The sequence below is a fragment of the Sinohyriopsis cumingii genome, chromosome 17 (genome assembly GCF_028554795.1).
Source record: "Sinohyriopsis cumingii isolate HCF-2022 chromosome 17, ASM2855479v2, whole genome shotgun sequence".
Classification (NCBI taxonomy): Eukaryota; Metazoa; Mollusca; class Bivalvia; order Unionida; family Unionidae; genus Sinohyriopsis; species Sinohyriopsis cumingii.
In genome coordinates, this window is record NC_142977.1 from 111,308,293 (window position 1) to 111,329,759 (window position 21,467).

Here is a 21,467-nt window from a genome sequence, read left to right on the forward strand (position 1 = left end):
GTAGCATAGAGAACAAATTTTGTGTTTGATTCTGGATCAAAATGGATAGCCAGTTTAGGGTACAGAGCAGCAGGGAGTTGTGCTCTGATCATGGTACTCTAAGTATGATCCAAGCAGCTGTGTTTTGAAGTTTCTGAAGTAGATATTGAGATGAACCAGACAGAAAAGAGTTAAAGAATTAACCAAGGGGTCACTAGCACTGTCAACTTGTTAGCATTTCAAAGCAAACTGAAGCTCTTGATTAAAGCAAGAAGACATCTCGCTGTCCATTAGTCCGAGTTTCCTCTGACCCTTGTTCACTGTCCATTAGTCGAGTTTCCTCTGACCCATGCTCACTGTCCATTAGTCCGAGTTTCCTCTGACCCTTGCTCACTGTCCATTAGTCAGAGTTTCCTCCAACCATTGCCACCCTAGTTTTGATATTCAAAAATTTATGTTGGGGTGTAGAGTCAGAGTCCTCTGCCTATCAAAAAGATGGAATTTGCCGACACCATTTGGTGATGGCATATGGTAACTGCTTTACTAGCTGGCCTAGCAAACTTTAACGACAGCGTTGACATGTGTCTTTCCCTCCAGTATATCATAATCCTTGTTACTTTCTTTCCATCTGGTGTATGGTAATCCTTGTTAGTCTTTCCGTCCAGTATATTGTAATCCTTGTAAGTGTCTGTCCATCCAGTATATGGTAATCCTTGTTACTGTCTTTCCCTCCAGTATATAATAATCCTTGTTACTGTCTTTCCCTCCAGTATATTGTAATCTTTGTTACTGTCTTTCCCTCCAGTACATGGTAATCCTTGTTACTGTCTTTCCCTCCAGTATATAATAATCCTTGTTACTGTCTTTCCCTCCAGTATATAATAATCCTTGTTACTGTCTTTCCCTCCAGTATATTGTAATCCTTGTTATTGTCTTTCCCTCCAGTATATGGTAATCCTTGTAACTGTCTTTCCCTCCAGTATATAATAATCCTTGTTACTGTCTTTAAATCCAGTATATGGTAATCCTTGTTACTGTCTTTCCATACAGTGCATAGTAATCCTTGCCACTTTCCGTCTATCCAGTACACATTCTCATTAGCATAATATCACAAACCTGGAGAAAACTTTGGATATCCTGTATTATGTTAAGCAAGAAGCTTAATCTATATGGTGTTTAAAAAAGTCAGTTATCGACACAGAAGACGTGTAAACATATTGTGAAGTTCATTTGAGTACACTGCTTTTTTGCTGTTTCTTTATCAGATGATTTAGACCAAGCTGTTGGTGATGGATGAGAGAAAGAAGCGTACCATGTGGCCTGAGGATCCACAGCCAGTCTTAACCGACAAGGATGCAGTCCTGCGTACAGATGAGGCCATTGATTTGCTCTTCAGTACACCAGCTGAGAAAACTGTAAAGGATCTGCCTATGTATCCCAAGGGTAAGTTTTATTTGGCAACTGAGAATTGGTGTGTAAGTGTAGAATACATAAGAAATACATTCCTTCTTATACATAGTTGACAAATTCATCATGCTGAATCAAGCGATATATCAAAGTTTCATTTACTGCATTTGATTGCAATTTTCTTCACATTCAACAAATATTGGTATTTTCTAGGGATAAAGTGGGATCCATGCCTGACTTCGTGTCATAAGTGTGTTTGCAAGTTATCAAGGGAGAGATGTATGTAGGAATGTATGGGTATTTAATTTGCTTGAAATTTCAACTGATATATTTTTGTGCAGTAAGCTAACTCCTCACTGTGTCTTTTATAGGTGGGACAGTTTATGTATTCAAGCCAAGGTCTGAAGGATGCAGAGATGATTGGCAGAACGATGGTTATACATGGCGAAATCATGGGTCTTCCACTCTGCCTCGCAAAGATCCAAAGCTGAAGAAAAAGTATTTTTATGCAGTTATGGAGACGGGAGACTTGAACTTTGAATTTAGAAAAGATGTTTATATGCACCTGGACGCTACAGAGAAAGAGCATGGCTACACCACACTTGTCCATTACATAGGTGATGATGGGTTTGATGATGTTGAACTAAAAGCTGACAGCCAGGTACATTTTTACGGGTTTTGCTATTAATTAATTAATTAGTTGTTGTTTCATTTCCTTACTGCAGTAGAATGTATTAAATGCAGATTTGCAAGCAGTTTTTTAAAACTGATATACAACTAGTGTTGATGCTGTGGATTTACATTTATTTGTGTCTAGATTAATTGCTTTTGTGAATGGCAGGACATGGGTATCATTTTTCCAGCGATAGCTATGTTGACTTCCTAATAATGTTTATTATTTGTGTCTAGATTAATTGCTTTTGTGAATGGCAGGACATGGGCATCATTTTTCCAGCGATAGCTATGTTCACTTCCTAATAATGTTTATTATTTGTGTCAAGGTCAGTTATTGTTGCTCTTATGAATAGCAGGATATAGTTATACATCATCATAGCACATTAGTTGTACAGTGGTCCCCCTCTTATATCGCCACCCCTTCTGCACTGAGAAAGTGGCCTCATAAGATGGGTGGCCTTTCGAGAGGGGGAATAAATTTTTTGTGAGAAGTATATGTACGTAGTAAGAAAGCTTCATACTTCAAAGCATTTAATATCTTCTTTTAAAAGTAACATTTTATATTAAAAGGTTCTTCTTGTCATAGAAATAGACCTATTTCAACTGAACATACTTAATAGTTCCTATTCTTGATGTAAGTGTGATATGCGAGTGGGTATTGTTGTCATGCACATTGCAAAGCTATTCAGAAACATCATTTAAATCTTGGTACATAATTCTCTTTCCATTTGCTCCATTTTCCCACTGCTGCTGAATAATCTTATCAGTTACAGTTTTGTTTTTTAGAGTTTTTTCAACATAAAATTGTCTTATTCAAGTCTTTTCTACACAAAATTGTTCAGCAAGTCCCCCCTCCCCATCCCACCCATATGTCATTGAGTAGAATAGCCGACTTTCTTCTAAAATATAATGTCTCCGTTTACATGATGACAAGTTAATATTTGTAATGATTTATTCAGATGTTGTTAACTGTGTGTGATTTAATTATGGAGACAAAACCTTTGTAGAGTGGTTGAAATGCCTTCTTCATAAAGGAAATGATAAATGTATTATTACACGATTTTTTTTGGTCTTTATCTGGTGGTACCCTGTTTTGTTTAAGGTTAATTTCTCTGTGTTAATCTACAAAATCTATTTTTAGCCTATTCTGACAATGATCTTGACAATGTCCGGTTGTAATCATCAAAGAGAAGAACTTGACATATGTGTGAAGCCCAAAACTCTATCACAACATTGTTGAGCCAATTTCCTGTAATCCTCAGCTTTTATAGATAATGTTATAATATTAATCATAGTGTTACATGCACTTTAGTCAACATTTCTTTCAGTAATGGAAACCTGACATTGGGAGGCATGTATCGATGGTAGATATAATCTGATTAATTACCTTACGTCATGATATAAATTAATTATTGGTTCTGTTCAGGTTTGAAATAAAAAGTGGCCGCTTGTGAGGGGAACATTTTACATTTTTGTACTAATATGCTGGTCACGTTAGAGGGGTGGCCATTCTTGAGTGGTACTTTTGAACACAAACTCGTCAGTGCCAAGGGATTCTGGCCATAAGAAGCGGGTGGTTGATGGTCAGGGGGACTGTTCAAGAGGGGGACTACTGTACAAGCACTACCTCACAAATTCATATATTCTCTTCCCCCCATGGGTTTGTTTTTATCCACAAAAAATGTTTAGTCATTTGGCACTAAATCCTAACCGTACTGCATTTCCTTATGCTTAAGGCAGGAAGATCACTGTTTATTTTGCAAACCTCACATAACCATTTTCAGATAGTGCCTTTTTATATGGAGCTATTCGAAAGTCTTCTCACATAGTTTTATGACATACGTATTGGCATCATATTAATGAACTGCCCTATAGTTCATTGTACATCAGTTGATTGGTCTTTGTTTTATGACATACATATAGGCATCATATTAATGAACTGCCCTATAGTCCATTGTACATCAGTTGATTGATCTTTGTTTTATGACATACATATAGGCATCATATTAATGAACTGCGCTATAGTCCATTGTACATCAGTTGATTGGTCTTTGTTTTATGACATACATATAGGCATCATATTAATGAACTGCGCTATAGTCCATTGTACATCAGTTGATTGGTCTTTGTTTTATGACATACATATAGGCATCATATTAATGAACTGCCCTATAGTCCATTGTACATCAGTTGATTGATCTTTGTTTTATGACATACATATAGGCATCATATTAATGAACTGCGCTATAGTCCATTGTACATCAGTTGATTGGTCTTTGTTTTATGACATACATATAGGCATCATATTAATGAACTGCCCTATAGTCCATTGTACATCAGTTGATTGATCTTTGTTTTATGACATACATATAGGCATCATATTAATGAACTGCCCTATAGTTCATTGTACATCAGTTGATTGGTCTTTGTTTTATGACATACATATAGGCATCATATTAATGAACTGCCCTATAGTCCATTGTACATCAGTTGATTGATCTTTGTTTTATGACATACATATAGGCATCATATTAATGAACTGCGCTATAGTCCATTGTACATCAGTTGATTGGTCTTTGTTTTATGACATACATATAGGCATCATATTAATGAACTGCCCTATAGTCCATTGTACATCAGTTGATTGATCTTTGTTTTATGACATACATATAGGCATCATATTAATGAACTGCGCTATAGTCCATTGTACATCAGTTGATTGGTCTTTGTTTTATGACATACATATAGGCATCATATTAATGAACTGCCCTATAGTCCATTGTACATCAGTTGATTGATCTTTGTTTTATGACATACATATAGGCATCATATTAATGAACTGCCCTATAGTTCATTGTACATCAGTTGATTGGTCTTTGTTTTATGACATACATATAGGCATCATATTAATGAACTGCCCTATAGTCCATTGTACATCAGTTGATTGGTCTTTGTTTTAAGACATACTTATTGGCATCATATTAATGAACTGCCCTATAGTCCATTGTACATCAGTTGATTGATCTTTGTTTTATGACATACATATAGGCATCATATTAATGAACTGCCCGTTAGTCCATTGTACATCAGTTGATTGGTCTTTGTTTTATGACGTACATATTGGCATCATATTAATGAACTGCCCTATAGTCCATTGTAGATAATTGATTGGTCTTTGTTTTATGACATACGTATTGGCATCATTTTAATGAACTGCCCTATAGTCCATTGTACATTAGTTGATTGGTCTTTGTTTTATGACATACATATAGGCATCATATTAATGAACTGCCCTATAGTCCATTGTACATCAGTTGATTGGTCTTTGTTTTATGACATACTTATTGGCATCATATTAATGAACTGCCCTATAGTCCATTGTAGATAATTGATTGGTCTTTGTTTTATGACATACATATAGGCATCATATTAATGAACTGCCCTATAGTCCATTGTACATCAGTTGATTGGTCTTTGTTTTATGACATACTTATTGGCATCATATTAATGAACTGCCCTATAGTCCATTGTACATCAGTTGATTGATCTTTGTTTTATGACATACATATAGGCATCATATTAATGAACTGCGCTATAGTCCATTGTACATCAGTTGATTGGTCTTTGTTTTATGACATACATATAGGCATCATATTAATGAACTGCCCTATAGTCCATTGTACATCAGTTGATTGATCTTTGTTTTATGACATACATATAGGCATCATATTAATGAACTGCCCTATAGTCCATTGTACATCAGTTGATTGATCTTTGTTTTATGACATACATATAGGCATCATATTAATGAACTGCCCTATAGTTCATTGTACATCAGTTGATTGGTCTTTGTTTTATGACATACATATAGGCATCATATTAATGAACTGCCCTATAGTCCATTGTACATCAGTTGATTGGTCTTTGTTTTAAGACATACTTATTGGCATCATATTAATGAACTGCCCTATAGTCCATTGTACATCAGTTGATTGATCTTTGTTTTATGACATACATATAGGCATCATATTAATGAACTGCCCGTTAGTCCATTGTACATCAGTTGATTGGTCTTTGTTTTATGACGTACATATTGGCATCATATTAATGAACTGCCCTATAGTCCATTGTAGATAATTGATTGGTCTTTGTTTTATGACATACGTATTGGCATCATTTTAATGAACTGCCCTATAGTCCATTGTACATTAGTTGATTGGTCTTTGTTTTATGACATACATATAGGCATCATATTAATGAACTGCCCTATAGTCCATTGTACATCAGTTGATTGGTCTTTGTTTTATGACATACTTATTGGCATCATATTAATGAACTGCCCTATAGTCCATTGTAGATAATTGATTGGTCTTTGTTTTATGACATACATATAGGCATCATATTAATGAACTGCCCTATAGTCCATTGTACATCAGTTGATTGGTCTTTGTTTTATGACATACTTATTGGCATCATATTAATGAACTGCCCTATAGTCCATTGTAGATAATTGATTGGTCTTTGTTTTATGACATACATATAGGCATCATATTAATGAACTGCCCTATAGTCCATTGTACATCAGTTGATTGGTCTTTGTTTTATGACATACTTATTGGCATCATATTAATGAACTGCCCTATAGTCCATTGTAGATAATTGATTGGTCTTTGTTTTATGACATACATATAGGCATCATATTAATGAACTGCCCTGTAGTCCATTGTACATCAGCTTTTTGGTCTTTGTTTTATGACATACTTATTGGCATCATATTAATGAACTGCCCTATGGTCCATTGTACATCAGTTGATTGGTCTTTGTTTTATGACATACTTATTGGCATCATATTAATGAACTGCCCTATAGTCCATTGTAGATAATTGATTGGTCTTTGTTTTATGACATACATATAGGCATCATATTAATTAACTGCCCTATAGTCCATTGTACGTCAGTTGATTGGTCTTTGTTTTATGACATACTTATTGGCATCATATTAATGAACTGCCCTATAGTCCATTGTAGATAATTGATTGGTCTTTGTTTTATGACATACATATAGGCATCATATTAATGAACTGCCCTATAGTCCATTGTACATCAGTTGATTGGTCTTTGTTTTATGACATACATATAGGCATCATATTAATGAACTGCCCTATAGTCCATTGTACATCAGTTGATTGGTCTTTGTTTTATGACATACTTATTGGCATCATATTAATGAACTGCCCTATAGTCCATTGTAGATAATTGATTGGTCTTTGTTTTATGACATACTTATTGGCATCATATTAATGAACTGCCCTATAGTCCATTGTAGATAATTGATTGGTCTTTGTTTTATGACATACATATAGGCATCATATTAATGAACTGCCCTATAGTCCATTGTACATCAGTTGATTGGTCTTTGTTTTAAGACATACTTATTGGCATCATATTAATGAACTGCCCTATAGTCCATTGTAGATAATTGATTGGTCTTTGTTTTATGCCATACATATTGGCATCATATTAATGAACTGCCCTATAGTCCATTGTACATCAGCTGATTGGTTTTTGTTTTATGACATACATATATGCATCATATTAGTTAACTGCCCTATAGTCCATTGTACATCAGTTGATTGGTCTTTGTTTTATGACATACATATTGGCATCATATTAGTTAACTGCCCTATAGTCCATTGTACATCAGTTGATTGGTTTTTGTTTTATGACATACATATAGGCATCATATTAGTTAACTGCCCTATAGTCCATTGTACATCAGTTGATTGGTCTTTGTTTTATGACATACATATTGGCATCATATTAATGAACTGCCCTATAGTCCAATGTACATCAGTTGATTGGTCTTTGTTTTATGACATACATATAGGCATCATATTAATGAACTGCCCTATAGTTCATTGTACATCAGTTGATTGGTCTTTGTTTTATGACATACATATAGGCATCATATTAATGAACTGCCCTATAGTCCATTGTACATCAGTTGATTGGTCTTTGTTTTATGACATACATATTGGCATCATATTAATGAACTGCCCTATAGTCCATTGTACATCAATTGATTGGTCTTTGTTTTATGACATACATATAGGCATCATATTAATGAACTGCCCTATAGTCCATTGTAGATAATTGATTGGTCTTTGTTTTATGACATACATATTGGCATCATATTAATGAACTGCCCTATAGTCCATTGTACATCAATTGATTGGTCTTTGTTTTATGACATACATATAGGCATCATATTAATGAACTGCCCTATAGTCCATTGTAGATAATTGATTGGTCTTTGTTTTATGACATACATATAGGCATCATATTAATGAACTGCCCTATAGTCCATTGTACATCAGTTGATTGGTCTTTGTTTTATGACATATGTATTGGAATCATATTGATGAACTGCCCTATAGTCTATTGTACATCAGTTGATTGGTCTTTGTTTTATGACATACTTATTGGCATCATATTAATGAACTGCCCTATAGTCCATTGTACATCAGTTGATTGGTCTTTGTTTTATGACATACATATAGGCATCATATTAATGAACTGCCCTATAGTCCATTGTACATCAATTCAATTCTTAATACTCAACCTAGGGTATGAATTCTGTCAAATAATTGTCTAGTATTAGACACCTTAAAATTATTCAAGCAATTATTTGTCGTTGTCATTTATGTCTTCTTCACAACAAGTTCACATGACTTGACTGATTTCACTTGTATATTCCATTGTTTTGCTCTCAGTAAATACAGCTATCCAAACAGTAGGATGGACTAAGTACATGGGGTCAGGAATTGTGCTGGGCTTTGCCAGTGTCACAAATTGCGATTTCTTTTCCTTATTGGGGACAAAATATACCATCTGTCGATCTTTTTAGTGACTACATTTTTGGTTGCTAAAAATTGTATATACAGTCTTGGGTTTGGAATTAAGAATTTCAAAGGCACCATGACAGGAAGTTGCAAACTTGGATATTGTTGTTGTTGTAGGGTTTAACGCCATTTTTCAGCACAAGATAGGTTATACATGGCGGCCAGTATTAGTGGTGGAGGAAGAACCCGGAAAGAACCACCGACCCACGAGAAGCTACTGGCAAGCTTTCTCACATAACCACATTAGCTGAATCTGAGACTCGAACCGACGCAGACAGAGTTGAGATGGCAGTGATCCGTAACGGTGAGTGCTTTAGACCACTCGGCCACTCGGGGCCCCCCAAACTTGGATATAAAAATGCACTGGAATCTATAGTTACATAAACAGATCCTTTGTTCATATTGACAAACCACCCTAACATGGTATTGTTATATCATAAACCGCTTATGCTAATGTCTGGCCTTGATACTCTGTGCTGTAATGTAACCCAAACTGTCATGTTACCTGACTAGCTACAATTGACCATCTCTGAAATCAGGAATGGGAATGACTACAATCTAAAAATGAACCAGAAAAAAATTGTTTTGCGGAAACTGCAAAGAAAACTGATTACTTTTGAGGTATTGATTGTTCTATCTGTATACGAAACAAAGGGGAAAAAATCTGTCTCGATCAGTGTTTTACAGTTACTTAATTTTGCTGTAGCAATAACAAACAGACATTTGTTTGGTCCATCAAAGAGTGCCTTTAGTGGCACCTTCAATAACACATGAACCTTCATCAAAGCACAGAAAGTCAGCAACAAACTTAAATCAAAGTATTGTTTCATTTTTCATAGTAATTGGAACATATTTATTGTGCCGTGAGAGTTCCTGTTTGCAAAAAAAATGTTCGTGCTTACGATCACTACCAATGGCGGTTTAAAACCCCAATTAAAGTTCCAATATTTTCAAACAATAGATTTCTGGCTTTTGAGTTAAATGAAGGTGGAGCATCTTGCAAGAATGTTAAAACTTTTTAATTTGTTCACATGAATAGCCTCATCCCATTGGTAGCCTCAGCATCATGGTAGTTGTCTCTGGTTGACCAAAATCTAGGCCAATTTAAGTACATGTACATGTAGCATATAAACAACTATTCAGCCATGTGCTACTAGGACAGTGATGTATTTTGGGAAATATGTTTGTTGACAATGGGATATTATCAAACGAGTATATGTTTTAGTTGTGTTTTCTAATGGGATTGACTGATAGATGAATTTTCTAACATGGGTTTTTCATATGCATGTATATTATTTAACACGTTGTGGAATATACTCCACATGTCTAAGTTGTCAGTATACAAGTGTATTTCAGACTAGGTGTCTTTGTTTAATCAAAATTTCCATTTTTGTTTCTCTGCATAAATCCTAGTCACTGATGACAGGTCATCTCTTAAAAAATTTCACTTGTATGTAAAATTTTAATTGTTTTTCATTCCCCCCCCCCCCCCTTATCTAAACACCCACTTATGTCAACAATATTACCTTGGTTGCAAGGATGTTGAGATAAACTGATAGTACTGTATTATGAAAATTGGCAACAGAATATTGAGGTTGGTATTTTTTTTGGCGGCAACTTTTTTAAAACCAGTGCCATTCCTGGGGGTGCATGCAGTGTTAGCTAGCAGAAGATAACCATGTTGCCAGTTTTAATTGTATGAGGTGTTATTTGGGTCATACATATGACAGTTGCTCATGATAGAGAAAAAAAATGTGTGGACATCCATTTTGTCAAACAGTGTAACAGGTTGGAGAGAAAGCAATGAAACATGAAACCAGTACTGGCATGAAAGATAAAAATGCCTTCATCCCTGTGGCATTATGGGTCCTTACCAGCATGGCACCAGTTACGGTACCACTTGAGATTTACACTAATTCATGCAGGAAACAATGGACAGCTCTGGCACAGGGCCTGGTTACATCACAACCTCATACCAGTTATTGTGATGACAGTGCTGAATGCCCAATACTATTCCCAGACCATCAACAGTTTTCACGATGATTGTCTGAATAATACAGTATCTCATTTTGGCCAGACTTTCAATCTAGCTGCTGTCTGTCCTGACCAGCTTCATTATATTCCTCACTAGAGGTGTCATCTGTGTCATCCTGTTCTTGAGTGTTTGATGACTCACACTCATAGGCTCCATCTTCCTCTTACTCAATCCATTCTACTCATCGAATAAACAAGTGTTCCAGCTCTGGCTACCTGCTGCTACTCGATTGTTGACACTGTACCGAGTTCTTGTATCATGAGATTGATTGACCAAACAAGACCAGCAGACGTCCAAACAATTTCTACGTATAGTCAAGTTGTTGATTGATTTTATTGTTCAGAAAGTCTGCTTCAAGAGTCAACAGATCTTTCACACAATGGCTCCCATCAAATTTTGTAGCAACGCTTCTATAACATGTGTGTAATAATTCTTCCTACTGAAGGCCCATCCATCAACAGAAAGTTACAGGCCTGGGTATGTCTAAATCCACATCAGTTTCAGTAAACTGGAAGTCCTTAGTTGACATGGACCTTTTTCTTTTCGACACCATGGTTTGGATATTAGACTGAGACTGGTTCTTGCTGCTGTTTTGGAGGGATATTTCATATTCAGGTATATGATATACCAGTTCATTGTAACTATTTTTTTCCCTAAACATCAGTCCAGGGTTCCCACAATACCGTGAAAATGTCGGGAGAAATGGTAATTCTTTTCCTGACCATGAAAAGTCTTTGAATTCTGCAAATATTGATGAAAGTTGGGAAAGACCCGGGAATTTTCCTCCACAGCCAGACGCCTGAAACAATTAGATAATTGAGTCGTAACTGAACTGATCATGAGTTAAATTTATCGAGTTCTAACCAGAATATTAGGAGGTTGCAGTATGGATCATTTGGGTGCTTGCCATAAATATATTTGTTGAGTCAATCCAAAAGCTCAGTGAATTAGGTTCGTCTAGATGACTTTTTGTTTAACAGTTCGATATCTGTATCTTTTTTATATGGAAGGTATGAAAACCAGTCTAGCATCACATGAGGCCAACATGGTGGTGTTAAAGCATAACCGCTTAGCAGGTGGGCTAGCAAACTTAAATGTTGTTAAATCGAGTTATACCTGCATGAAATCGATATGAAAATTATTTGTTTTCTCAGAATTTGTGCGTATTAAAATCGTTATGTCTTTACTCTGCTAAAAGACAATAAAACTAATGTGTTGATGAAATTTGAGCTGGTACTAGCGATTTCGATTGCTAGTCGCACAAGCACACAGAATCTCACAGCCCTTCATTTTCAAATATTGTACAAAAAAATATTAAATGAAAGTCATATACTGGTTGTAATAAACATGCAAAAACTAAAGAGCACAAAATTCTCAATATTTATTCCGAGACCAACTTCTGGAGTTTTGTTGTATCACGTGACTACCATGCTGACGTGTTCTCTCACGCAGGAAGCATACAAAGCAGGGAACCAGACTACTCTCCTTGATGAATCAGACTGGCTAAGTTTCTTGTAGTTGTTCTCAAAATGAATATGTTGAGAATTATGTTCTTTCAGGTTTTTACAAAAGGTATCAGAATTTAATTTAATATAATTGAAATTTTGTACAATAACATTAAAAATGAGTTTGTTGGTGATATCACGTGACTATTGGACTTCTGATGTAGTTGTTTGAGATTTGTAAAGTCATGTGACTGTTAATGCAAATTGTGAGTACCGGGTCAGGTTTCATTTAATGCCAGGTTTCATCTAGTCTATCAGCGGATTAAAGACATAACAATTATAATAATTGCCTTTTTTGAGAAAATAAAAAAAATTCTATCGATTTCATTCAGGTATAAGTCGATAAAACATAGTTTAAATTTGCTAGGCCTGCTGGTAAGCTATCTTACGGTGGCAGCAGATTCCAAATTTTTTATATGTAATTACTCTGAACCCAGACTCCATCCCAAATGTCCAAATATGAAAAATGGGATTGGAATATTTGGAGGAAACACGATTAGCGTATGTTGAATCTTTGAGCTGAACTTTGGTGCGGAACTATTGCACAGTGACATGTAGCTTGAAGCATTGGTTTCAGATCTTAAATAGAACGCAGGTGAAATATCAAATTGTTGTCCATTTTATTACATATTAAGAAATGATAAGAGCCCATGTATTAATACAGGTTTTGGGACTTGTTTATTGAACTACAAGAAGGCAAGTTGATTTACAGAAAATTCAGTCCTTGTTTATACAACAATATATAATTTTGAAGGTCTTTTGTAAAAATTTAAATCAACCCTTTTGTAAATGTCTTTAAATGATGGAATATTTAACCAAATCATCTTAAAGAGTTTAGGTTGGTTGAAAAATCTTGTTTGAGATTTTATTGGCACACATAAATTCAGGGTTGAACTTTTTTCTTTACAAGACAAGATTCTAATACTTTTGCTTTAGAATTCTTTAGAATTAAAGGTTTGAAAGGAAACAAAATAATTAATGTTCATCATGTTTCCACGTAGCAGCATAATGCAGGTCAGCAAAGCAAAGTTAGAATTTGTATTCTGTACATTGAAATGGCTTTAAATGCCAATTTATAGGAATATAGTCAGATTTGTTTCATGTGACTCATTTTGTGTTTTTGTACATAATCATTTTTTCTGACATTTTGGAGAGTCTTGAAAGAGAAACATCTTCAGTTTTGGAAAATGCATGTTTTATTATCCAAAATGTCCTATAATTCCATTCAGTAATGGTCATATGTTAACCTTGAAAAAATTAATTTCATCCTGGAAAAGACCTGGAAATTTATATTTAGAAAAGCATGGGAGCCATGTCAGTCCCTGGATCTTCTTTTCCACATTCATGATTTTCCAGCTTCCTGGATGACATTTCACACTTGTGGATCTCTGTCTTTCCATTCCCAGATCCAAAAGCCTGGGCATATGATGCACTTTTCATGAACTGGATTGATCTTCATAAATTTTTCCCTCTGATCTCCATAGTCTTCCAGAAAGTGAGGGAGTCAGTGCCATCTGGCCAATTAGTATCATCATGATAGACAGTCTATTGAAATGATAGACAATCTGTTGAAATCTTTCTTTTCTCACCTGCCCAAGCAATCACAAATGCTGGTGTTTCCTCCGAATCTGCAGTTGTTGAACTTGTAAATCTGGCTCCTAGCAAGCAAGTCATTATTTGAAAACAATTCTCATACAGAATTGCTCTGGAAAGAAGGTGTAGATACACAACAGGAAAGTGGAGAGCTTTCTTCAGTGGTGTGAGCTAAAGCACATGAGTGCATTAAAAGCTTCGATACCACAGATAGTCACCTTTCTCCTTTGGCTATTTGAAGATGGGAACACTAAAAAAGGCCACCAGTCCATGATATAAGACATGATTCATCATCTTGAAAGGGGAGATGTAGGCCCAGACAAAGAGCTCTTATGGTGAACCTTGATTTGTATCAAATGAAGGCTTTTTCCTGAATAGACTTAACAGAATTTGCTGTTGGTTCAGACATGGATGAATAAAGCTTTTAAGCCTGTGTGTAGAACCACCTTGACTTGACTTTAATATGAAACCTGCTTCATAGTCATTTTAGCTACAGCCTGCAGAATCAGTAAGATATTTTTACATTATTAATTTTTCAAATGAGGCCACCACAGGAAATTCCTAGGTCTTGTTGCATGGGTCACTTGGTTAGGTCTCCTGGGTTATTGGAAGCACCATGTACATGAATTTGTATGTGGCTGTTTAGAATGTTTCTGCCGAAAAGTGTATGTGTACCACCACAAACATTTACCACAGATTCAGTATTGGATCTGGCAGAAGAAATAGCATTCCAGTTGTTGGGTATTTCTTTGAAGAGAGTATTACTGGATGTAGAAACTGTGCTGGATGTAGAAACTGTGCTAGATGTAGAAACTGTGCTGGATGTAGAAACTGTGCTGGATGCAGAAACTGTGCTAGATGTAGAAACTGTGCTAGATGTAGAAACTGTGCTGGATGTAGAAACTGTGCTAGAACTGTGCTGGATGTAGAAACTGCTGGATGTAGAAGTGTTGCTGTCAATTGAGGAGATTTGCTGGGGCTGATTTACACTTATTTGGCTGTAGTTATTAACTGAGTAGATGGTTTTGTGATATTTGCTGGGGCTGATTTACTCTTATTTGGCTGTAGTTATTAACTGGGTGGATAGTTTTGTGACCATATATTTGCATAATTTGATTTGGAACATTATACAATTATTATTTAGAGTCAAAATTGCATCACATAATAGGAAATATTAATAACATCATTTTACTGCATAAAAATGTTGTGGCTTGATAGCATTGTCAGCTATGAGGCCAGTTTATTTCCACATTCTGCGAACAGCGGTGATTTTACTCCACAAGTTAATATTTAAACCATTCTTATAGTGGATGCTCTGTTACATGTATACCAATTGCCCCCACCCCTACACCCAATATCATTTGACCAGTACCCTTAGTTTTATTTGTTGTTGTTGTTCTTATTTGTGGGTTAATGCTATTTTTCAACACATGATGGACTATGCAAGAGGTAATGAGTCCCTGTGGGGTAAATTGGCCATATTCAGATAGACATGATCCCAGTTCCCTTTGGTCAAAAATGGCAGCCAAAATATTTATAGTAATAGTAAAATGAAATTTCCAGAAAGTGGGTTTAGGAAAACGTTTCCACAATCAAAGCCAGTCAGTAAAGAGATTGCTGCAAAAGAATTTCATGAGCTTATTTTGACAAATCAGAATCAAATAAAGTGATATGTTAACATGTACTCATATATAAAAAAACATTCAACTGCATACACTACATATAGAGTGTACCCGCTGTGTAATAAAGTAGGGTCCTGTACTGGGGCTTTTCCAGCGTAAGGGGATGTTACTTCATCCAGCCCTTGTCAGTTCTTATGTATCAAGACCGGGTGACATATTGGAAGAAGAAACCAAGTTTTTTTTATAGTTCTACTGGTCATAGACTAGAAGAGCTTATGGGATGGTATGTTGTCCTTCATCTGTCTTTTAATTATTGCAACTCCCTCTAAACTACTTGGAGGATTGCCATGAAACTGTATACATGCTTGCATCACATGGTCTAGTTAGTCCTAAATAAAAAAATTGCCACTTGTATCTCCAGTATGGCCACCACAATGGCCATCTTGAAAATCTTGTTATTGCTACTTTCTCAATGAAAGGTCATATCAGCATGGTGACTGCTATAAGAAAACTTCTTATGAAGTTTACAATGTCTATCTGATGTCCAGTATGGTCACCACAGCTGCTATTTTCAAAATCTTGTTGTCACTGTTCTCCAGAATTGGAAAGTCATATTGATATGAGGTTTTCACTGAAAGACTTCTTGTGATGTTTAGTTGATCCTGAATCACTATGGTGATCATTTGAGGTCTAGCTAAAAAAAATTATCACTACTTCTGAGTGAATGGTCATGTCGGCAGGGGATTTGCACAAAAACTTCTTATAATGTTTTGTTGAATGAAAATGATGATGATTTGATGCATCAGAAAAATCTTGTTTTGGCAACTCCTTTTAAATGGAAAGTCATTTTACTGTATTTACCATATATGTTGGGATACCGTGTTTGTTGGGACATCATAAATTAATTTTAAAAGTAATTTTTTTTGTGCACTATGTTCTGGAACATGTCGTTTTTTTTCTCAGAAAGTTGTACCTTCATTAGTAGCCATGTTTTTTTTATATATAGAAACTTCCATACTGTTTGCCGAACACTTGTGCTGACATGTCATAGAGCAAAATCTTTTTTTTCCTTCTAGTCTTGGATATTTTGTCATCAATCAAGCATCAGAACATGTAATACATTGAGTATTTGATAGCTTTTAAATGATTTTAATGGGAAAGCTCAATGTTTCGTAATTGATACAATTGTTTTGCCCAGGTCATGTGTCCAAAAGGTCCATTGCATTTGACGAGGGCAGGTCACACATCTTTAACTTTCATCCCATTCATTATAACTAGGTCATAAGTCATTAAAATCCATCCCAGTTGATGGTACCAGGTCACAAGTCTTTATAATCTTACCCAGTTGAAAAAATGAAATCAAATAATTAGAAAATTGTGAGCAAAACAAACCGAACTCAAATTTTTAAATTGAACATTAACAATGATAAAAAAAGGAAATTACTTGTGAAAGGTAACACTTTAAGCACATTGTATTTTAATCAGTGAAAGCTATAACTCATGTTTTGAGGTGCTAAAAATTGTATACATTTAAGCATATGATTTACACAGATTTTGATTCACTTGCAGGCAAATCAAACTAAGGATGCCAAAACAGAACAAGAGAAGCTTGAAGACTTGGAGATTAAATCTGAGATTGAAGAAAAGAAAGCTGAAGAGCAACCTAAAAAGGTAAGGGTGTGTAAAACAACTTACAAGACAAGGATATGCAAAACAAGCATTGGTAGATGAGGTATAAGATAGAGGTAGATAAGGTATAAGATAGAGGTAGATGAGGTATAAGGTAGAGTTAGATGAGGTATAAGGTAGAGGTAGATGAGGTATAAGGTAGAGTTAGATAAGGGATAAGGTAGAGGTAGATGAGATATAACTTAAAGGTAGAGGTAGATGAGGTATAAGGTAGAGGTAGATGAGGTATAAGGTAGAGGTAGATGAGGTACAAGGTAGAGGTAGATGAGGTATAAGGTAGAGGTAGATGAGGTACAAGCTTTCAGGTCTCCCTTCTTTCCCAGTTATTTTCATTGCAGTTCTGTCAATCCATTGTTGAGAGGTTCTTTCTTTCTCATTGCTTTCTTTTAAGTAATCTGTTCAGTTTTAAGGGAACATCAGGTACTGTGACATTATGAATTTGCCATGGCAACATGGTCAATCTGTGTTTGGCTTTTATGGGTGACAAAGGCAGCCTGTCAGCTTTGAACTGCAGTTTTAGGTAGAGGTTGACTGTGCAGTATGGAACCTGTTTATTCATGGGGAAGAATTTATCTGGATTATGGAAGCAGATATATGAGTGGGATATGGTTGGTTCTGTTGTATGATTCTACCCTACTTTTCTGTGTGATTTTCCATACTTAAAAAATAAATAAATAGCCCTATTCACCACAAATGGTTGCTTGAAAGCCAACAAGTAAATAAAGGACAAGTAAAACAGTTAAAATGTTAAGCACCTGGAAAATCGTGGATAGTTAAAAATGTTGTGTGTGTGTGCTTGTATGTATGTACGTACATATGTATTATGTAGGTATGTATGTGTGTATGTGTGTGTGTGTAATAGTGTTTTATGGTGCCTCAGCACAAACTGGCAATATTGTGGCGATTAAAGATGTAATAATATGATACAGAATTTATGGTTATAAATTTTGTGTTACATCTCCAAGTTTATTGAAAGTTTCTTGCTTAATATTTGCCATTGTTACTTAATTTTAAAATATCAGATATGGGGATTTTTTTTCTCCATATAGATGGAGATGGTTCCTCATAGGTATTGTGTAAAAAGTTAGATTTTCCAGCATAAGTTGAGGCTGAAAAATCTCCTGATTTTAAAAATAACTTGCAAAACATGATTTGTCTCCTCTTGAATTTCAAGCATTATACCATGCAAATTGAAATTGTTCATCAGTTTATAGCTATTTATGTTCCACATTTACTGAGCAGACGATCCAAACAGAAATGTTTGCACCAAATGTAACATGAATCTACTCTATCTGCCAGTCAACAATGAAACATGCTTTGTATGGAAACAGGCTGTTGTTGTTTGGAAAACTGTCAGAAGTCCACTTTGTGCTTTCGTTTTACGACTTGTATCATGAATTAATGCAACAAATATACTTTCCTCACAAGGTCAGACATCGGAAGGAACTTTATGAGATTGGCTTAAAATGGGATATAACACTTGTGGCATGAATGACTTGTCCCAAACATGGTGAAATATAATTTGATAATTTTTTAGTATTTGTTTTGGGTGTTATTTTTGTTTTGAGAATCACAACACAATTTTGAATGTGTATAGTTATGCCTTTGTAGAAACTTGAACATTAATGACTGCTGTCTTAGTTAAAAACTGTTTATTATGATGTCAGTTAGGTATGGCATCCTCATTGCAGACATGATAAAACTTGGGAATGTCCTCAACGTTATGTATGAAAATTTCATTTTTTAAAAATTTATTTTACTTAAGTTCGAGTAGAAGTTAGCAGTATTGTCTCTTGCTTGTTAACGCTAAATGACATAAGGACAACTTAAGGTTTTGTTTATTGTTTCTTGAAATGCTAACATTTTCAGCAGCTGTAAGACCCATTTGATGACGTCAGATTATGTACCTAATAGCTCCCGGTGTACACATCTTTCTCATATTAACAATTGCAATATCAACAACTCCACGTAATCCATGTTCTTAGATACCTGCATGGCAGTGGTGGAAGAAATACAGAACATCATTAAAGGCTGTGTTGAAGGCTAAGGTATATCAAATACATTAACTTTTGTTTCACCTTTGAATGGCAAGGTATATGAATCACTTTTCTGTGATTGGTTTAATTTTCAAGAGTGGCATTTACATTAGGGTCCTGTTTGAATTTTTGACATATTACGTTGTGCAGCATAATTAAACAGAAACAAAGTGATGTTCATTCATGGGAAAGATACTGTATCCATTAGGACATTTGTTTGTAAGTGCTACTGTTCATTGGTTCCCAGAATAATACATTTTTATTAATCTTTTATTATCTTATCTTATTCTAGATAGATGAGTCACCTAACGAATTAGTCATTGTAACTGAGACAGTTGTTGGTCTGGATGCTGAATCTGGTCTCATGGTTACCATGGAAACAACAAGAGAGGAGGTTGTTCAGATTGCAGACGTTGAAGGATATGTATCCATGGACACTGAAGTTGTGGTAGGATAATATACTTTTTTTTTCATTTTCTTTCTTGCAGATGATGAACATGACACAACATAGGACTAATGAAAACAATCAAAAGTCATTGTTGCTGTGGGTTTAATACCATTTTTTAGTACACAATAGGCTATACATTGCGGCCAGTATAACTGGTAGAGGAAAAACCCAGTAAGAACCACTGACCAACCGGAAGCTGCTGGAAAGCTTTCTCACATACACATTTTACATATGTACACGAGGAGAAGTGGAACTATATACTGCAGGTATACTTGATTCGAAGATCAAAAAACAGGAACATAGACTTGGCAATTCATTTACTTACCCGTGAGTTTGTGTGTGTCACACTTTACATATATCTGGGAGTTGCTGTATGAAGTAAATTTATTCCAAAGATAAAATAGATGGTTGGAGCACTGATAATATGTATAAACCAAATCTTTTTGTAGCAAAAAATAAACTGAGTACATATTACTTGCACTGGAAAAATTAAGTTTTTTTCATTAATGGAATTTTTTTTGCCAGTCATATGTACACCACTCCCTCGATAACTCGCGCACATCGGGGTCCAGAAACATCGACCGCATTATAAGTGAGGCACGAGTTATCGAGGGACCTATAAAATAAGCCCAAAACCAATAAAGTGATTGATGACATAACAGAAAAATAAGGGGTGGGTGGGTAGGCAGATTATACTGTTGAATACTCACTTTATAATCGTTCTGAGATTAACTGTTAATAAATATCTCTTCATAACGGTGTACTTTATTATTTTCTCATAGGACAACATTAATTTCAGGATAAATTACAGTATATTGAGGCGATCATCGAAAACATTATTCCACGTGGTTTCCGTTCGCTTAACATGTGTACCACTTCACACATTGTGTACTACGTCACTAATTTTTATGTTGAATTGGATACATTCTAGTTTTATTGTTTGATCCAAATTAGACATTTTTTTATATACAAAAGATCGACTCTTTTCGAGAAACAGTGTCGATCGAACGATAGATAGATTTGAGTGCGATAGAAGTAAAATAGAAAACAAAAAAAAACAAGGGTTAATCAGTACTAACATATTTAATTGTTCTACAAATTTAAAACAACGTAAATTAGAACAGGTTGATACTTGCCGTTTGTGCCACGCTTGACAAGTGTCAATTCACTTTTTGAAAAAATCAGTTAATTTTTTTTGTGTGTGTTACTCCTTGGTTTCTCTGCCGCCGAGCAAAATCCCTCAGATTTCTTAACTGCATGAGCTTTACGTAGTCAACATTTTGGGTCTCCAGCCACCTTATGGCAATATCAAAATATTTGATTGCTTCCTGTGCAGAGGGGTGGGGGTGCAACATCTGCGTCTGCATCACTTTCAACACTTGTGTTACTCCAGTTAGAATCGTCTTCTGCTGCAAATTTGTTCACAATAGAAATAATTATAGTTTCATCTGACATGTATTCGGCTGTGGGGCAATCATTGTCAGCACAAATCCTCTCCTCCATATCATCAAGAGAAATGCCCATCTCAGGACCATGAGTCTGTACGAATTTCTCCCAAACAGCCTCGGCATTAATG

General features: G+C 35.4%; 1 protein-coding gene across 3 annotated transcripts in view; it reads left to right on the forward strand.

The window, feature by feature from the left end:
- LOC149779671 (uncharacterized) overlaps positions 1 to 21,467 on the forward strand; it is a 57,299-nt gene that overhangs the window by 1,539 nt on the left and 34,293 nt on the right. For all 3 annotated transcript variants that reach the window (XM_089940493.1, XM_089940495.1, XM_089940494.1), the window contains exons 2-5: positions 1,245 to 1,422; positions 1,758 to 2,047; positions 17,288 to 17,389; positions 19,736 to 19,891. In XM_089940493.1, coding sequence (XP_089796619.1) covers positions 1,269 to 1,422; positions 1,758 to 2,047; positions 17,288 to 17,389; positions 19,736 to 19,891 — 702 coding nt within the window. In that variant the 5' untranslated portion in view covers positions 1,245 to 1,268. The remainder of the gene's footprint in view (positions 1 to 1,244; positions 1,423 to 1,757; positions 2,048 to 17,287; positions 17,390 to 19,735; positions 19,892 to 21,467) is intronic.